Source organism: Ceratosolen solmsi, unplaced genomic scaffold (genome assembly GCF_000503995.2).
Source record: "Ceratosolen solmsi marchali unplaced genomic scaffold, CerSol_1.0 scaffold6, whole genome shotgun sequence".
In the NCBI taxonomy this organism is placed as follows: Eukaryota; Metazoa; Arthropoda; class Insecta; order Hymenoptera; family Agaonidae; genus Ceratosolen; species Ceratosolen solmsi.
In genome coordinates this window covers 6,832,061-6,853,282 of record NW_011948414.1, presented here as the reverse complement: position 1 = coordinate 6,853,282, position 21,222 = coordinate 6,832,061, and the positions used below count along the sequence as shown (strand labels likewise).

The window sequence follows — 21,222 nt, the reverse complement described above, 5'->3', positions numbered from 1 at the left end:
TCCGAAGGGGCGCGATAGTCGTGGAAGGACCTCGGCTCCTTCGCTATTTCGGCCACAATAACCGCTGGACTCGCAACTCGAGCTCCGCACTCATCCTCGTCACGGCGACCAAGTGCGCAGCTGCAATTGCAGGAGTGGCTTGAGAGTCACATGGACGTAGGATGCAAGCGCAGGCGCAGGTCTCAAACTATTTACAATAGCGGCGATGGCAGCGGCGGCGGCGGTGGTGGTGGTAGCGGCGGTGGTGGCGGCGGTGGTGGTGGAGGCGGCGGCGATCAGGAGAGGAGGCGCGCGCGCGCCAACTTCCAAGTTTGCCGCCACTGTGCGCCCGGGCGCGTGTCCTAACGCGAGTGGCTTCCTGGACGTGGCGAGTGTGCGCGGCTACGTGTTGCCCTGCGGTGTCCGATGCTTCGTGACTGATTGCGGGATATGTGCTGTTGTCGCGAGATGCTCGGCCCGAGCAGCAGTGGTAATTCAGACACTCGATTTAATTAATTCACTGGCACTTTGTTTAGCGACCTTTGACCCTTTCGGCAGCCCAACAATCGACACTCGAGTCACTTGAAATTATTTTCAATCGCTCGGTCCTCACACACATTCTCGAACTTCCCGACCTTCGTACCGTACTCTTTCGTTAATCATCAGCCTTCTCCTCCCCCTCCTCTTGCTCCTCCTCCATCATCATCATCATCATCATCATCATCATCATCATCATCATCTTCTTCTTCTTCTTCTTCTTCTTCTTCTTCTTCTTCTTCTTCTTCTTCTTCTTCTTCTTCTTCTTCTTCTTCTTCTTCTTCTTCTTCTTCTTCTTCTTCTTCTTCTTCTTCTTCTTCTTCTTCTTCTTCTTCTTCTTCTTCTTCTTCTTCTTCTTCTTCTTCTTCTTCTTCTTCTTCTTCTTCTTCTTCTTCTTCTTCTTCTTCTTCTTCTTCTTCTTCTTCTTCTTCTTCTTCTTCTTCTTCTTCTTCTTCTTCTTCTTCTTCTTCTTCTTCTTCTTCTTCTTCTTCTTCTTCTTCTTCTTCTTCTTCTTCTTCTTCTTCTTCTTCTTCTTCTTCTTCTTCTTCTTCTTCTTCTTCTTCTTCTTCTTCTTCTTCTTCTTCTTCTTCTTCTTCTTCTTCTTCTTCTTCTTCTTCTTCTTCTTCTTCTTCTTCTTCTTCTTCTTCTTCTTCTTCTTCTTCTTCTTCTTCTTCTTCTTCTTCTTCTTCTTCTTCTTCTTCTTCTTCTTCTTCTTCTTCTTCTTCTTCTTCTTCTTCTTCTTCTTCTTCTTCTTCTTCTTCTTCTTCTTCTTCTTCTTCTTCTTCTTCTTCTTCTTCTTCTTCTTCTTCTTCTTCTTCTTCTTCTTCTTCTTCTTCTTCTTCTTCTTCTTCTTCTTCTTCTTCTTCTTCTTCTTCTTCTTCTTCTTCTTCTTCTTCTTCTTCTTCTTCTTCTTCTTCTTCTTCTTCTTCTTCTTCTTCTTCTTCTTCTTCTTCTTCTTCTTCTTTCTCTTTCATTTTCAAGTTTATAAGAATCGTGCGATTCTCGATCGCGCCTTCCGCCTAATGTCATCCGACTGATTTATGTTGGATAACAAGACGTCTCATTATTATGCTTAGGAGACTCTTTATGTACATTTTTCATTCACGTTTTTTCAAAGCCACGCACAATCTGGCAAACTTATCAAATCGCGTTATACCTGTTCGTTTCAAATTATCCTATCGACGATAGTTGAATCGCATATTTTTCCAGGTGCTCGAGACTTTTTCCAGGTGCTCGAGACCTTAAAAAAAAAAAAAAAAAAAAAAAAAAGAAAGAAAAGAAAAAACCGAAAAAGAGAAAGAGAAGAAAAAAAGAACAGATACAATTGATAAAATTGCCTTGCCAACACAGAAAAATTACGATTACTTTCAAATTCACGGTCTTTACATCGTCGTCTCACATTTATTTCGCAAAGAAATTTCAATGAATTTTCAAACTACTTATAAGCCTTTGAAATGCCAATAATATTTTCGACTTTACGCATATTATTATAATGCATATCGTAAATACATAAGTACGTAGGTACAGGCATGCGTGTGCTGGAAATTTACTTGAAAAATTAACTCTTAGTACGTCGCGCCTTCTTATACGTACACATATAAATTATAATGTTTATTTATACGGTCTCCGTTCGTGACTGAAATGAATTTTCGATAAATAATCCCACCGTCAGCTCTCACTTTTCCATTTTTTATTTATAAATTACGTCGAAATAAATAATTGCCGACATGCCAAACAATTCTGGAAATAAGTCTTATAATCCTTTGCGAAGCAAATGTTATTAATAATACAGTCTATATTCATTTCAAATTCCCTTCAGCACCATCCAAGCTCCATAAAAATACTTACGATATAATACTTTATGTAAATGACAAACAATAATACAAAACAATAACGCAAAGAAGTAACTCGTAGCATGGATCATGGCATTTTTATGTTTTCGTCCAATGCTGTCTGTTTCAACATTTATGGAATTATTTCATATGCGGGTAATTACATCTTCTCAGGTATTCAATAATAACGTTAATCGAGTTAAGAATTCAAGATATTCTTTCACCTTAAAAGTGTTTAATTGTTATACGTTAAATTTGTAGGGTAACGCAACGTAATAATATTAACGAATCGCCCTACTATTGTGTATAATAGAAAAGTAAAAAAATAATCTCATTGATCTTTACTTTTCTATTATACATATTTTACACATTATAAATTGTCTTGATAATAGCAAATGACATTGTTGCTTGAAAGTCATTTGCATGCTTTCCTTCCATCCTTCTTTCCTCCATTATTATTATTATTATTATTATTATTATTATTATTATTATTATTATTATTATTCATATTTAAATTTCGAACGAGGGACGACTATAGTGTCAGTGATATTGTCAACAAAGATGAAATCGTCGATTTGTCATTGCGTTTTTGCTAAAACATGCTGTCGATTATAACGCCCTCGCGCATTAAATTGTCAATGCACGCTGCGTAAATTTAATCGTTTCCACATCGCGCGACTCGATTAGAAAGCTATCAAGAGTCATGTTTTAGTAAACACCAAACCTTATGTCCGTTTGCAATGACATGTTTGCTCGTGTTTCTTAAATCTTTTTTTTTTTCTTTTTTTTCTTTTTTTTTTTTTACGCGCGGAGCTTCATTGGGGATATCGTTCGCGTGCGTAAAAATCTCAATAGCATTAACTTCCTAGCGATAAAATTTATAAAATTCTCGACCATCATCGAGCTGCCAAATATATTTATTTGACTTCTATTTATCAGATTTCTAGCCAATTGATATTTCAATGCCACCGACTTTTGGAAATGCTTATTTTTTCGTTGATTTTGCTCGATATTTTCGAGGACGTATTTCTGTGGGATGCTCAAGGTTCGTGGTTACGAATGTACGCATAAACTTTCAGTCATTTTTAAACATTTGAAAGATGATAGTTACGTTGAAAGGAATTTAAACAAAAAAAAAAAAAAAATCGCTAAGTGGGGATTTTCGTAGTTGGCTTTATCTTTGGCCTTTTTCCGACTGAAATGTGTAAGTACTGTTAATTAACGAAGCATTTCAAACTGAGAGTATAATATCTATCTATGTTGGCTTATATATATATATATATATATATATATATATATATATATATATATAAAATTATATAATTATCGACCGATAGATATTTTAATTTCCATTAGTTTGTTAAACTTTCTTCGATTAATTTTGATACATTTTATCGAAATGTTCACTCATTAAATTAACTTGTCTTATGACAATGTAACGAATAATAATCGTATTTATCTGAAAAATTAAATATATATTTCATTTATTTTTTGGTAAATTATTTGACTTTCTAATGCAACTTTTATCTTATCTTTTAATAGGGGTTACGCGAGGCATATAACTATGAGCTTGGATTTTCAATGTGTTTGAAATGACTTGAACAAGCATAAATAAACACGTTTCACGGAGTATTATCCAAACACATCTATCATTTAATAAAACTCAATGTTTAGAATATTGAATTTAGTGGGGAGTATCATGGATAGACAATAGACGTTGGTCAAAATTTGAAAAGTTATTTGAAAAACGTAAGGCTATAAATTCCAATGCGCTAACGAGAATTGAGAGCAAAGTTATGCTAATTTTAAAATAAATTTTTCGTCAATAGAACGAACAATTTGATAAAAGTATTCTAGTCTTTAAATCTATATTGTGGTTATAAATAAAAATAAAATAGAGCAACGTTGAATGATCTTTTTCGTTCTGTTATAAAAAAAAAAAAAAAATAAAAAATAAGCGTAATTTTCATTTTTACGCTTGTAGAAAAATTAGAATTTCAATGGGTAAAATCATTTAGAAATTTGTCGATTTGTCATCTTATTATATTAATCATCTACTTTAAAATTAAACCGTCATAACAAGTCAATCAATCATTATTATTCATTTTTTAAACTCATGCTTAGACTAAATCTCAATTTAGCTTGAACATACTTGTAATGTATTTATTTCATTGTCATAGGATATGTTCTTAGTGATTAGTTTCGTTTGATGCGCATTACAGACGTGTTATTTCGATAAAAATGACGAATCATGAAAAAATGCCTTTACAACGCAACGTGCCTATGCTTCAAGTAGACGGTCGCCTCAAAATTATTGAGTAAATTCTCGGTAATTTCAATACCAAAAGGTCTGGCATCGTTAAAAAGACGATAAACAAACATGTTTATTTTTTGTATGGATTGCCTATTGGCGTGTAAAATTTCATCAGAATTTTTTTAATACTACTTGATAATTTAGATATTGTATTGTATATAAAAAGGTAATTGGTAAATAACGGATAGCTCGTCGCATAATAATGTCGTTTGTTACTCCTTCCGTCGCAAATTATATAAAAAATTTCATTTTTCGTGCTCGAGTCGGAATACAAATTATCGTAATCGGCATTAATGTTGCGGCTCGAGTGCCCAAATAGCACAATAAAGTTTTCTCAATCAGCTGAGAATGTATGAAAGAAAAAAAAAAAGAAAAAAAAAAGAAAAAAAGAAAAGAAAAAAAAAAGAAAAAAAAAGAAAAAAAAGAAAAAAAAAAGAAAAAAAAAAGAAAAAAAAAAGAAAAAAAAAAGAAAAAAAAAAGAAAAAAAAAAGAAAAAAAGAAAAGAAAAAAACAAGTAAATCGCTAAAATATACGCCACGATGCTCGTGGGAAGGGGGTAGTGGCATTGCATCCTATAAAAGCGCTACATGTCTGCCCCCTCCCCTCCCCCCTCCCCCATCCCCCTTCCCCATTCCCTCGTCCCAAACCGGGGGCCGTTAAAAATAGCCCTTTTCAGCAACAGGCCCCAACAAAGAATAACGGGAACGGGGGGGGGGAGGGTAGGGTGGAAATGTTTTGTGGACGCTAGGCGCGAGCTCCTGCTGTTGGACGACGGCTCGAGGAGCCACGGGTCATCGTCGGGGAGCTACGCCGACGAGTGAGTTGGAAAAGTGAGGGCCAGCCAGGCAGGAAGAAGCAAAAATAGCGGCAATCGCTGGGGAGTGACGCCACGGGCGCACGCGTAATTAGCGCCCGAGACATGTGAGCGGGACGTCTTCGAGGATAATGATTACGGAGCAGACCTGGAGCATGATGTTGGATAGCGATGCTGCCGGCGTTAACGAGTAAGTCCCGCACGATGCCGCTTCCCCAAATAATTTTCTCCACGCCCTTGCGTTATCGAGGCTCCGCGAATCGCTACGGTCCGTGTGGTATGAGACGGGTGGTATGAGGGGGCTGATGGTGGTTGGGGTGGGGGCGAACGAGGCAAAAGGCCCAGATTTTTATCTCCCTGTCTATCATCGGGAAGTTAGTGGACTGTCTGCCGACTACTCGCGTTCCCAACACTTTCAATCGTGAAATCGATTATATAGGTTTTGAAGCGAGTATATTTGTCTACGTCCGCGATCATCTCATATCAAAGATGAAAGATTTTAGATACGTGGGAGTTGATTGAAGAGAAGCCAAGAGACTCCTGGTCGTATAACTGGCGTTTTCGTGAATCACTTTTGGCATTAGTGATGAAAATATGACATTATTATTATTAATTGCTCGACTACGCGAGTATAAATATTTATATTGCGAGACTTTTGTCCGTAGAAAAAGCATGATTTACTTTATGCACATGCATTAATTACTATTATTGTCATTGTAATCTCATTTATGAATTTAGAATTTATTAATCATCGCTCTATTGTTCGATAGAGCGACGTGACATTTTATTCAACTGCGCTGTATAAAGGAAGAAAGTGTAATGTTCGTGAAAGACAATGTCGTCTCAGATACCAAATTCCATAACAGAAAATAATTTTCCTCTTTAAGACATTGATGCTAATAAGATTTCACAAAATATCTTCATTCAAATATCTTACAATTACAATTATCGCAATCTTAATAATAATAATAATAATAATGCAAATCTACGTTATTGGGCTCGCGCGCTCGCCTGTGTGTTTATATAAGAAATTTCAGTTACTCAAATATTATGGCCGACAGATCTTAGATTATAATATTGGCAATTAGGTAAGATTCGAGATAGCAAAATTCGATTAACAAAATGAGTAAAACATTAAAATTCATACCACTATTAAGTGAAAGATATAAAAGTGTTCGCAACAAAAATTTAGCCTTTTATGTGCTTTATGTATTCTATATATCAAAAAGGTGGAATTTATTCAGCGCAACATCTGATTAAATTCTATAAGCATCTGTGTACGTATGTACACATACCGTTAAGGTTATTGACGACGTGAATTTTAAGTAACAGTTCCATTAACTTTCTCCGCCCTTAATTCGATTTCTCATTATTTTCTCTTACATTCTGATGGATTCTTTCGTTCATGATAATTGAATGCCATTAAGGCATTGTCGCCGACAATGATAACATCCACACGGATATTATAATACAATGAAAATTAATGATTATTTTGGATATTTCACTTAAAAGTAGTGCAAAAATTAATTAATTTCTTCATTGTAATATTTATATTTTTAATCGAATCTCCATTTACTGAAAATTACTGCGTACATTTTAAGTTACAATTTTTATTTTTAACGAAAGATATAAAATACGCATGATTTATAAGATCTAGAATACTCGATTATTAATCTCTCCTGATTTGATAATCATTATTCCTATATAATTGAATTTATAATAAATATTATTGAGTAAACGATATAGCAAATATTGCTTGAGATTGTCAACGATAAATTTAATACCAATAACGTAATGATAAATCATATGATAAATACAAATGTTCAACAAAATGTACAAATAATCGAAATAAAATTTTTTCTCTCGCACAATTTTTATGCAACTATTTTGTCGCTTTTGTAAAAATTATTATTTTTAATATCGTAAAAATTGTAGGTTTTACATACAATTTCTCCTCATTGCATACATTTTGTTGTTTTATGAAAATATCGCGATAAAGGCATTTTAATTATTCAATTTGTATCGCTATTCTGCTATTCTTTTCTTCGCTTTAATTTTACAATATAATTGATAAGAATTAATTAATTGATAATTGCCAATAATAATTCTTCTACGATGATATAATATAAGAAATTTGTAAAATATTTTGTAAGACATTAAATTTATATAAGACCGTATTATACGGAAGAAGAAAAAAACAGAATAAAAACTAATTTATATATTATTTGTAAATTACAATTATATTTTATAAATTTTATAAATTAACACGGAAAAAATAAAACTACAAAACCTATATACCAATAATATCACCAATTTAACTACCGCATTATGTCACGAGAAACTAAATAACTTACATTGATAAATATTTTGGGTTATAGTGTGATGATGAAAATTATTATTTTACAATTATAAACTAAATAAAACTTATTACATTAATTGTTGCATGAATGGACAACCATAGGTACTTCGATCTCAGAATGTCAAAGATTGTTCCATTTATATTTTTAAGTTTTGTACCTTAAATATAATTATAACTTACGTTGATGGTATAAATAGTTGAAAAGTTATATTCGAAAGTCTGTCATACGGAAATTGACGTAATTGACGATTTTGAAATATTAGTTGGATTTTGTACAATGCCTCTAGATAGCGCGGGCCCAAGTCCAACGACATTAAGACAAAAAATTTAACGAAAAGTATTTTGTTATTTATTCCAAGTCATTAATAAATTGCTTGGCAAATCATCGATTTTCCAAGTCGTCTTAATTTATAGGAAGATTTATTTTTAACTGTTATGAAAACATAAGATCACTTATACATGGCCCAAATCTGGATTACGAAATTCTAATTACATGCCCGTAGTAATGAAAATACTTAGAAAAAATGTCAGTTAATGTACCGCTCGATTCGACAAACATTGTTATTAATTACGTTGCATATCCCATTCACTGGGGCTCTCAACTCAGTTTAAATAAAACTGTCTATAGTTTGCACTGTCATGTCCCCATTAGCACTCGTAAAGTCGTGTCCCGCGTAACGAAATTTTTGAAAGAAAAAAGAAAAATGTCGGACGGAGCTAAATCGGGCGAATAAGCTGAGTGGGGAAGAAGAGTTCAGACACGATGATGAACTAAGATGTCTACTCGCCCAGCAGCCCCGTGTCCCGCGATGCAGGAACAAATTTTAAAATCTAACCTCGACGCCTCCGAGGCCTCGTTGCAGCTTTACGCTTTGTAATATAATGCTAGTAATTTTGTAGAAGTATGAAATTTATTGGTCGGAAAATTCGTATTTTCCTTCATTATACGCGCCACGTGCCCCACCTGCTAATTAATAATTTTCTTTATTAAAACCTATTCAAATTTATGTAAATTAATCCCGGTTATATTATTTTTCACCTTATTTTTCACCGTATTGAGTCATGCAGTTTCTATTATGTTATAATTTACTTGAATCGTGTTTTGTTTCTTCTTTTTTTCTTCTTCTTTTTTTTTCTTTTTTCTTTCTTTTTTCTTTTTTCTTTCTTTTTTCTTTCTTTTTTTCTTTTGTTCTTTTTTTTCCCCGCGTCATTAGCAAAATCAGACACGATAAATCTACGTGAATTATTAACGAATTAGATGGCATGTTTACTGTTACTTACTAAACATATTCTTGGGACTATAAAAAAATCATTCACAATCTACTCATGTTATGCGTATTTTCGGAATGAAAAACTAGATTTGGAATAAGTCGAAAATCAGCTGATTCCACAATCACAAATCATAGATTGACTCCACGTAAGATTAGCCTCGATGACAAATATTCCCTATCCGAAGCACAAGTACAATTGTATTTTATAGTGAATTATGGACGCTGGATCTAATTAACGCTGCCTTCACTTTCATAGCCGTCATACTGTTATTATTCATGTAATTGCCAATAATTTAATTATATTGCGTATTTTTACTATTAATTTAATTATATATAAATATAATAATAATTGCAATTATTCAATAATTGCCAAGCATCTGCATGTGGAATATAAAGGAATTTTATCTTAAAATCAAATGCATGATTTTTTTTTTTGTCTGCAAAAATAATCGATAATGATAGGAAGTTATTGAACCGAAACTTCGGTATACAAATATTTATATCGAATATTTTCTTTTAAATTGAAAGATTTCCCGCCATTTGTTATATTCTATATTAAAAAGAAGGAAACAAAGAAAAAAAGAAAAAAAAGTTATTTCAATTTAATGAAATTTAAATTTTTAAAATTCCTAAAATCACTAATATGAACGAATTAGATCGGATTTGATTAGATCATTAGTGATGATATAACAATTGTTGTGTCATAAATTTAAAATAATTAAAAAATTTTTTAAAAAAAAAGAAAAGCAGAAGGCCATTTAAATAATTCTTGAAATTTTTTTATTCGATAAGTTAAAAATTTGTTTTGACAATATTTGCCGCATCTCAGGATAACAGGTAATTCGACAATTCAAAGCGAGCAAGATTTTTTTTCCTTTTCGCTTATTGTCGCTTGAGATAAAGAACATGAACTTTTTTCTCCCCTTTGTTTTTTCCTCTATCAAGCCAAATATAAATTATATTTAAAACGCAATTGTCATTTGGCTATATAGAAAGTAAGTAGCAGGATAAATTTATGCTACATTAAGCGAGCTCTTTAAATTAATTGTATTGGTTTATTTGATATATTTACTAATAATTCAATACAATTATGTTAAAAAAATTGAAAATTTCATATTCAATTACGCAATTTGATTATGCGTATGTCATCATCAATTGTTTGATGTGTACTTAGTATTGAAAATTTACGTGAACAGGCCTTTTATTAATGTATTATTTATATTATAAAATCTAATCAACCATATATTTATCATGTCTTACATAAAGTTTAAATATTTTGGCAACTTAATGATCAATCATATAAATTTACATTTATATTTCATTAATATGCTTGGAAAATGCATGAAAAACTATAGGACCTTGGAAAATTCATGAACGTATGAAAGCCAAGAAAACATTATAATATTAGATGTCCAGGCGCTCATCTTCATATATAATTAACTCAACGCCGACTTTGGAAATAGATTTATGGGGCTTCGTGTATACAAGATACCGTTATTAAAATTAAGTGATCCGTATTAACTCTTTTGGTCGTTTAGTCGCTTTTCGTTAAAATCACATGTTTGCAAAATCAACCAGCGAACGTCATCTTGACATTTCAAATTTTCCGACTATGTTCCTAAGATATAAATAACTTCATGTAAAAAGGAATGTTAAGAAAATACGATTTCTTGTATAAAGCTAATATTATTTTATGTTCAACTTCTGCTTTACTATAAAAAAAGATGCAAATATAGGAAAATGAAATATTTAATTATCGAAGCGTCTCATTATACGCCAGAATCAATTAGCTGTAAAATTTGTAATTAAATAAAATCTTAAGAAGGGCGTTTTTTAAAAAATTTAAATTATCATCGCTAAATACAATGGAATACAACGAGCTTTGCCGATATTAGAAAATAATATTGTTTTGAATTGTATTGTAAAGAAAATATGAAAATCTATGATTACGTAATGAGCATTGTTCTTAAACGTTTTAAATTACATAAGTAGCGTGTGAAATAAAAATTTTTATTTGCATATCTTGTTGAGCGCAATGTGATAAATATAGTTTTTCGCACAATACTGTGAAAATATTAACATAAAACTTACGTGATAAGTTTAAGTTGAAAAAAAAAAAATTGTGTTTATATATTTGTTGAATTTTAGTTAATGTGTTAAGAAAAATTTACTTAATGCAACATTTTCATATGAGAAATCAATATTTTGCTTACTTAATTAGCAATAATGCTACATTCGTAAGTCATAAACAGGAAATTCGACACTTAGTATTCAACGATAAAACTAGTAATTCACAATTTATTGATGGACGTGTATTATTATTATTATATATTACATATATGCCATTTCTCAATACTTAGGCATTTACCGCCGATTCATTACGTTTGAATCTTTGGCTAAAAATATCTTTTTTTTTAACTATAATTTTATTGTCTTTCTTGTTTTTTTTTTGTTTTGTTTTTTTTTTTGTTTTGTTTTTGTTTTTGCTTTTAATTTTGTTTTGTTTCACTAAATAAATGCTTTACTTAGTAATTTTATAATAGAGATAATAGAGAAAATTAAAAATTTCTTCTTTAACTTTTTAATAAAAATTCCATTTTTAAGATTTTTTTAAGATTAAACATGTCCTATTGCTAATAGAACATCAATAATTCTGAAATAAGTCGAATCCTTTAAGCAAAATATTTTACCATTTTGCTTATTCGGTATATAATTAGGTACATTATGACAAAAGTTACAATGGCAATAATAGAAAATAGATGCGTGATAAAACATGTGTGATGGAATAAATTTTTTGTTTAGAATTATCTTAAATTATTTTTATAAATATCATTTGGATATGAGATTGATTTATCGAATAGATCATTGAGCATTGGTTATTGTCATTCATTATAATGTAAATAAGTGCTCATTGGATAATATAACGATTGGTGTACTTCATTACCACCTCCAATATTATAATTATAACGATTTCATTCATTTTTATCATTTGAAAATTATCGTTGTAATTTAAATTAAAAATGGACGAGAAAAAAATCTTCCCTTATTTATTAGCCTAATTTGTCATCCCGTAAGCTTTCTTGTATTAATTAAAATGAAATAAAAATAGGAGAAAAATATTGCCATAATACGTAGTGTAGAATTAATGACAATCAATTTTCATAAATAAGAAAGAGAAATGTATTTTTATCCGAAAGTATATTATCTTTAATGTTTCAACTAAAATTACTTTATCGCTTAACATACTAACGCTTAGAGTAAATATGATCTGAAAAAAACTCACTACATCCTACATCCATTAAAAATATAATATTTTAAATTATTATTATTTTGGATCATTATTAATGAAAGAGTACTTTTTTTTAAAAGTAACAAATATGTTTATTCTTGTTCAGTAGCCGTTCTCATAATAATTATAACCTCCTTTCGCGACGACATTATACTTGCTATTTATGTCTGATTAACCAACGGTACATTTACAGCATCACTAGCTTACATTGCATATTTCAACATACTCGCAACAATAAGATTAACAAAATAAGATTAACGAAATCTGCACTTGTTTCGGAGCAAATTTCTTAAGGATCCCTTGCCCATTATATTTAATAATTTTATTTATCCGATTTTCCAGCAATGCTTCATAAATTTTTATTATTTTGTTACCGGTAATAACTGTTTTAATAATAGCAGACTAACACTCGATGAAACGTACAGATATTTTTGGCGTGTCGTTAAGGAAGATATGCGAAATTTTATATAGCGCTATCAAACTTCATAACTCGTCATTAAAATATCCACGTAAATAAATGTAATAAAATAAGAAAAATAGAAAGTGGAAATCAGATTGGACTATAAATCAAATACTTGTTATATTTAATTCAGCGTAGATTGGGGAGACTCAATCGGTAATACTGTATGTGAAAAATAATTCATACCCTCGCTCTTGGCTACTCGAGCTAGAGAAAGAATCGAACAATTTTTTTCCATCATTAAACATCCGATGATCCGAGTAATTCAAATTCATTCAATGGCAGATTGACGAGAATTAATACGCTTTCCTAAAGCTCGATGCTGCCCGATCGTCAAATTAATTTACTTTATGACATTAATCTCCACCACCACCACCACCCTCCCCCACCCCTCCCCACTCCCATCCCCACCCGCGAAATACGACAAGGCAGTAGGATAAAGAAGATCCAATACTCGCCATATCAGGTACGTCTGCGTTTCAATATTTGCCGAATGTCATCACGAGTTACGGCAGTGCGGCTCTCAATATATATTCGCCTGGATCTCGCGATTAATTGTTCGGACGTTGAGTCGGCGTAGGGAGCCTCGCAGCGAGCCTCGAGTGCCTTATCCCCTTGACTTCAACTAAAGCTCGGCTAACCATTCTCGTTTAATTCAAAAGTCGAGTCGTCTTTCAGGCTGAGCATCTCACCCCGTAAGCAGCTATGGATAAAGGCGGTGAAGAAGCTGACGTCGGAGCGTCTGGGCCGCGAGAGCCTCGCCGCCTGGGAGGAGGGCAAGTCGAGCATGCAGACCGAGGAGGAGGACCAGGAGATGGATGACAGGACGAAGAAGTCCTCGGACGCATCGGCCGACACGGAGGTTGGTTTTTCCGGTACCGAGAGAACTGCCACCGATACCGAGGGTACGTACGCACAAGCGTATTACATCACGATATATTCCACTCTGCATCGTTAGCTCGCCCCCCTCCCCTTTCACTACTATCATACGCCCGGAAAACTGGGATAATGGAGAAGCCCGTGCTAGAGTCTATGAGGAGTTGGGGGAGGCGGGGCGGCTTTATAATTTTTGTCAACAGAGGAGTCGTTTACACTCGAAATTAGGACATGAAGGAAATATAAGGAATCGCCAATGGTGTATTCGCTAAGTCGATTGCTTAATGATCGGATATTTTGAGATGTGACGGAAATAAACAGAGATATTTACCGAGGCTGGCAAAGGTTACAAAGACAAGCGGTACTACGGATTTCTTGTAAATTCCTAATGTCTTTATTTGAATCTCAACAAATTATGATAAATAAAACGAAATATTTATGTGCTAATTGAGTATTCGATGATAGGTTGATTGTTAATCGACTTGACTTCCATAAGAAATACTGGATATTTGAGCTCCAATATTTCTTGAATGGAGATAATGAAATAGTACGAGACTAATCAGAATCCTTTTCACCTTTAGAATTTCGTTGCTACAAGTAAGTACTTGAAAAATAAAAATATACATACGAGGTAACCGGAAAATTAAAAAAACCACTAAAACGACTGATTTTTATTGCGCTTTCATATAAATCGCAGCTACTTTAATTATCATTGCATCACTAGAGACGCCAATTAATGGTATTATTATTTATTGTTACTATTGGCATTGGCTAGAGTAAGAATTACCGATCAGTATAGAATCATATCGAATTATAACCGATCATATAGAACGTGATAAGCCATATTGATAGAATTATTTAATTGAATATTGATAAATAAATACATTCCATGTTTGACTCGAGACACTTGATAATATCAATGATAATAAGCATACTATATTAAAATAATAAGCATATTATTTTAAAATGGAACACATTTGGATTCAAAACAAAACGAAAAAAAAACGAAAAAAAAAAAAAACATACATGATTTATGAATATGCACGAACTAACTACAAAAGCGTCAAGAAAATAAAACTGCACTTGGATATGGAATATTGAAGGAAAAAAAGCAAAGAAATATGTAAAAATTTTAAATAACGAATCCACATAAAATAAATAAAATGGCATAATGTGGTTCGGCAGCAACAAGTATAACAATAATAAAGGTATGCGGCAAGCACATGATGAGCTAAAAACGCGAATTTAAAAGCCTTAATCACGCAGATTAAAAATATATACAAACACTCGATCAAAGCAAAATCTTCAATTTTGTCATAATTTTATAAGAATGATAGAAAGCCTATTTGCTAAACATTTAGCAAAGATATTTTCAAAAATTACTAAGAATTCGTGAATCGTAAATCAAAATTGAACGCACTATCAAGCATATAGTTTGGATTCATAAATAAACTGGCTTTCTAGAAGCACTATTTTACCGTGGATTAAAAAGTTTTAAATTAACCTGCATAGATTGATTAATAGCTTAACAATTGATAGTAAACAACACGATAAAGGAGCATAATTTTCTCAAATTCATTTTCTTACAAAAGCTTTATAAAGAAGAGAAATTTGTCTGTAATTAAAAGTACCGAGGAATGGTCAGAACAACTACAATATATTAAGCAATTTAATTCAAGCAAAAGTATATGGAAAACAAAAAAAGAATCTCTTGCTTATTTCATTGTGCGTGCACCGGTATAAGAAAATAATCGTTTAAGTCTCATGATTTTTCTCAACTTTTGACATTATATTATGTCCTGCCTATTCTTTTTTACAAAATATTATTGAAAAGTATTTAAATAATTCCATTGCTTCGTTCAATGCATTATTGTTCGAGTATTTGGCATAAAAAAAAAAAAAAAAAAAAGAAAAAGAAAAAGAAAAAGAAAAAATAAAACTACTAATAATATAAATGTATAGGCATTTATTTTGATAATACTACGCCCATTTACGTATTTAATAAATTTAAATACAAAACAGTATTAAGTAATAATATTGGCGTAGAATTGAAGTAGAATTTATCAAAATCCTTCGAAATCCAGATTTGATGAAAGCAAGGCGATGCATTAATTCACCTTTGCCATTCAATTTCATTTCCTATTCGATTTTCCAATTCGCTATTAAATTCGTAAAAATTATATAGTGAAAATACTGATAAATGATATAATGATCAAATGCTCATGCAAATTTAAATGAAACTTAAAATAGTAAATTGTAGAGTCTATGTCATTTTCAATGTCGAAGTTTAACTAAAAATAAAGGAATCAACGTTAGATTTTATAAAAATATCCAACTATGATGCATAAATTACAAGAATATCAAAAATGATAGATGATTTTAAATATATCAAATTAATAATCATAAATTCTGTCAAAATATGAATGTTAAAAGCCTGCAAAACAATTAATAGACAAAATACTTTTAAGTACAGTGATGGTTGAAGTTATCTTAAACAACTTCGTAAGCATGTTCGGGTAAGCAAATAACATTACTTTAACTAAATGTTTGTTTAATGTTATTTCATATATTAAATTTAAAACAAAATTTATTTGACACGTGTATATATCTCATGTAAATGTGACAAACTTAGAGGCACTAAAATCAATTACATAATACAACTATTTACCATTGAAATAAATTTATTTGAATTTAAATTCAAAGTAAAAATAGACGGGCTTTTAATATATATATATATATATATTGTTATAGTATTTGTTATTAATGTATAAATTACTACAACAATTTAAATTACTTTAAATTGACCAATGTAAAAATATCGGATCTACAAGGGATATTGTAGGACAACATTTCATTTATAGGTGTGTGTGTGTGTGTGTGTGTGTGTGTGTGTGTGTGTGTAGTAATTTTCGATTAATTTACTTTTTTCCTGAATATTAGCAATCAAATAAGATTTATAAGTGACTAATTGGACGTTTTGTTTAGCACAATATTTATTGCGAATAAAACGGCATCAGCGAGTCTTTGAATTTGTAATTTATGGTACTTTAAATAATCGTGCGGAGGTCATCTATGAAAATATGGCCCATAATTTTTATGTCCACATCAAAATAAACTTGATTTGACAATTTGACATAGATGCATATCGTTAAATATATTACTATTATTACAACCACTACAGCTATTGTTGTTGTTGTTGTTGTTGATGTTGTTGTTATTATTATTTTACTTTAATTTTTTAATCAATTGTTAAGGCGCGTTCAATGATTATTTATCAAAATAATTGATTATGTCGACATACAATTTATTATTGCTGATAAATTATTGTTTCAAGATATTTGAAATATCATACGTTCCGGAAAATTAAATTTTATAATATCGAATTACATTTTTAAAGCTTGCGAAATTAGTAGCATAAAATTGAACGGAAGCATTTATTATGTGGTAAAGTTAATACAATTTGTTAAATGTTAAACTTATTTTATAAACAGAATACAGAGTATAATTCGTGAATCCTTCTTTATAAGCTATTAATCGTCGTATAAGCGTACACAGGACTAAGCGAATAATATTTGTATTGAGACGTTGTATACGTTCATCCATGCATCGATGTTTATGCGTATCGTTAATATTATTAGTCAATTAGTGAATTAACACCCATTAAATATAAATTTTATAAAAGAAATTGTGTGCTGGGCTTGCACGAGTATTGTAAATAGAATTGTCGGAATTAAATATGAAAATATATGTCTCTGCTACTATACACAGAACAGGAGCAGTAGGAATCGTGAGGATATCGCATATCTGATTATTAATATTTGACGATTAGAGTTTATTCGTAAAACTTTTATTAGTCGTGGTAAACACGTTGAGCATAAGTGTGCCAAAAACGATTATTCACATTGCATTAAGGCTTACTAACAACGCACACTGTAATTATATTGCAGACTATTTAATTGTGAATGAAGATAAAGATATTTTATTAATTATAATTATGGTGCAATAAAATCACTTTTATGTAAATTAAGTCAAAAGAAAAGAAATCTTTGTATCATTCGTATTTTTTTGTTATATATATTGTTTGCAACTCAAAGTCTGCATTAATCCTTTGTAATTTGATTTTGAAAAATTTAAATAATTCGTTTAATAAACATTGTACAAAGGATTTCGTAGACTCTTAATAAAAATGTTCTAAAAATCTATCAATTAAAAAATACTTTCAATTTTAATTCAAACATTCTACAAAGGATTTCGCGTACTCTTAATAAAAAATTTATAAAAATTTATCAATTAAAAAGACTTTCAATTTTAATTCAACTGCGCTTTCATTTTAACGATTTCTGTTTCATCAGTGCCATTACATTTCAATTAAATTGACAATAATTTGTTTATATATTTCATTGATTAAAATAATCATCAAAATATAGCTAAAATGTAATATAAATTTTGTAAAATATCATTCCAAGACAGTTGTATATAAATCGAAAAATCCGTACGATTTTTTACTTTTTTAATATATAGCCTATTTGGTGAAAAAAAAAAATTATAAACGCATTATCGCAAGATGTTGAAATTTTATTTTAAAATCTATTGAAGCGCTAATAATAATTGCCACTTTTTATTATATTCGATACAATCGTATATATATATATATATATATATTTTTTTTTGTTGAGATTTTCCGTCACCAATGAAAAGTTATAACTCACAAAGACAAAAATATATATCTTAAATAATATCACGGCCTGGTATTGTAAATAATGGAGAGAGAAAAAATCGGAAAAATGGAAAAACGTTCTTAGAATATAACTAACATAAAAAAGTTTACGTACTATTTTATTTATTTCAGTCGCCATTTTACATTGAACTCAATTATTATTATTATTTTTTTTTTTTAATTTAAAAGACACTCTTTATTATTTCAATTCCCTTTACATTTTTCTAATCGATATGTTTGCACGTAATTCCCTGTAGGAGCATTACGAGATTCATAAAATATTTTTTAGTTATTTAAAGCGCATAATAATTAGTAATTTTAACAATTGCTTTAATAATATTGTAAAACGTTAATTGAAACGTATTTGGAGATTATGTTTTTATGCTCTGAAAATTATTTCTCTTCTAGACTGGAGAAATAAGGTGAAAGATCTTTTCTTTCTTCTTTTCGTCAGGACAGACAAATTACGTTTATCTCATTAACTATTTACCTATTAAATGCCCCCCATTTGAATGCCAAATAATAACAGCTGGCGGTCTAATGCTGGTTGCATTTATCTTTTGCATTATCAACGCGTTTATAAATTTTGGTTGAACATTTAAAACCATTGAATAACAAAGTATTACGTAATAAAAGTTCAAGGACATTTATGCGATATCTTATTATTGGAATAATTGCTCGTCTCCGTATTATGATGGATGGCGAATAAAAAAAAAAAAAAAAAAAAAAATCACCTGACCATCTCATGAATTCAATAAAAATCCTTTCGTTATTTAATAATCGATATTAATAAAATACTTGTCAAAAGATGGTAAATTTTTGTATTTTTAAATATGTATTGGTCTTGTATTTTTGTAGATGTTTTTAAGAACGGCATTCTCTACAAAGGCATATTTTGTCCATCGTTAACCAACAGCTTCCATAGTAAGCAGCTGGAAAATTCGTATCTACAATATTCAAATCGACAGAGACAAAAGTCACTGATAATGCTGAATATTATTGACCTTGGGCTGAAGGTATGGCATAAGAAAAATTCGCAAATTGGTAAGCGTTGCTTGTAGAAACTAAATAGCAGTTTACTATTATTTCAAACGTTATGGGTGCACATCTAATGTGAGTGAATATGGGTTTATAAAATAATTACGTCAAAATTCATAATGTAAGGACTCTATTCATTAAAGAGAAAATTTAGTTTGTGAACTGTAAACAAGAAAATCGAAGTTAATTAGATATTAATCAACTGTGGTTTTTTTTTTTTTTTTTTTTTTTTTTTACTGGCGTGAGCAATAATATTTTATTTATCGGCAATATCGGCTTAATTACTTTGTCAATATTAGCACCATAAGTTAATCGATGTGGACTTTAATAATTAATTTTAAAATGCTCGATTGACTTTGATTACAATCACAGCGATTCACTGTCGCCATCGCGTGAGCAAAGGATTCGTTTTAATTGCTTAATTTCGTAGGGAAACCGCGCATTTTTAATTACCGTGGGCATTAATTTTTGTTTTTGTTTTGTTTTTTTTTTCTTTTGTTGTTCTTGTTTTGTCTTTTGCTGTTTTATTTATATATTTTTCTTTTTAAAATTATTTAAGAAAGTACCGAATGATGAAAGCTCGATTGCTCGAGTTGTTTCAGCATTTTATTATATGCCGAAGATAAAAGGAGCGCAATTGCTACAATCTAAATCGATTAAAATGTTCTTTAACTGCTTTGAGAATCAATGCTTAATAATAATAATGTACCGCGTATTATTTTTTTTTTACGATTCACTATATAAGAACGCTGGAGCAATTTGATCGACTCGATAATAATTAAATTAATGTTAATCATAGAGGAAAGCGTTTATTAAGAAAATCAAATATAAAAGCACCAGCTCGGGGCACGAAAGCCTAAAGTTTCTGTCGACAATATCAACAGACGCAATGATCGCAATGACTTTGCTCATGACTTTTAACGCACTTTACAAAATTAATGTGGACTCATAGTTAGGACGAGCGGCGAGAAAAGAAATGCGCTCTTTAAATAGTACGATGTGCCGCGCGTAGGCAATGAACAATATTCCAAAATGTCTGTCCCCTGTTTTGGCGTCGTACCGTCGACTTTTTGAATTGGCATAGCCCATCGAAGTCAGCGGACAGTTGCCTCGCGACCAAAAGTTCCTTAATCAAGCAACGAGTGACAAATGGCCGCCATTTCACCAGATCTGCCTGATGTCCATATGGCTGTGGAGGCGGAACGAGAAGAGCAAAGGCCTCGTGGAGTCCTTGGCCTGGTCGACCTGCTGCGTGCTATCGAACCTCTCCGTTTGCGCCCTCGGCTGGTGGCGGTGCTTCTCTAACAACTACCTCTACTGGGCCTCCATAATCACCTGGCTCCTCATCAATTCCCAGGGTATGCAAAGACTCGGGCGGCTCCTTGACTAAGCGACGGCTCGTTCGTATCGACCGATTGCCTTGCGATTGGCCCAACTTCATTCAGACCTTAGGCAGCCCTTTCGCAAAGCAAAAGGTTTATTACGTGCTCCCTCTTCGTTTAAACTCCACTGGTTTTATGAGAGAGATCGAGCTACGCGACGAGGTGTCTTGAATCTCGAATCACGGCAATATAACGGCTTATTTCGTTATTTGCTGCCTTAAACTAACTTGCTTACTCACGTCACGGCTCGTACGGACTCTCCGCTAATATTATTATTTTTAGTATTATTATTATTATTATTATTATTATTATTATTATTATTATTATTATTATTATTATTATCGGAAATTGCTT

The 21,222-nt window shown here is 31.5% G+C and overlaps 1 protein-coding gene across 1 annotated transcript in view; it reads left to right on the top strand.

The window, feature by feature from the left end:
• The first annotated feature begins 310 nt into the window (after positions 1-310).
• Positions 311-21,222, top strand: part of Adcy8 (adenylyl cyclase 78C) — a 44,841-nt gene continuing 23,929 nt past the window's right edge. Inside the window, exons 1-6 of the mRNA XM_011506763.1 lie at positions 311-469; positions 5,411-5,666; positions 13,534-13,764; positions 17,586-17,590; positions 19,307-19,464; positions 20,655-20,844. Of these exons, the coding sequence (XP_011505065.1) occupies positions 5,608-5,666; positions 13,534-13,764; positions 17,586-17,590; positions 19,307-19,464; positions 20,655-20,844 (643 nt within the window). The 5' untranslated portion in view covers positions 311-469; positions 5,411-5,607. The remainder of the gene's footprint in view (positions 470-5,410; positions 5,667-13,533; positions 13,765-17,585; positions 17,591-19,306; positions 19,465-20,654; positions 20,845-21,222) is intronic.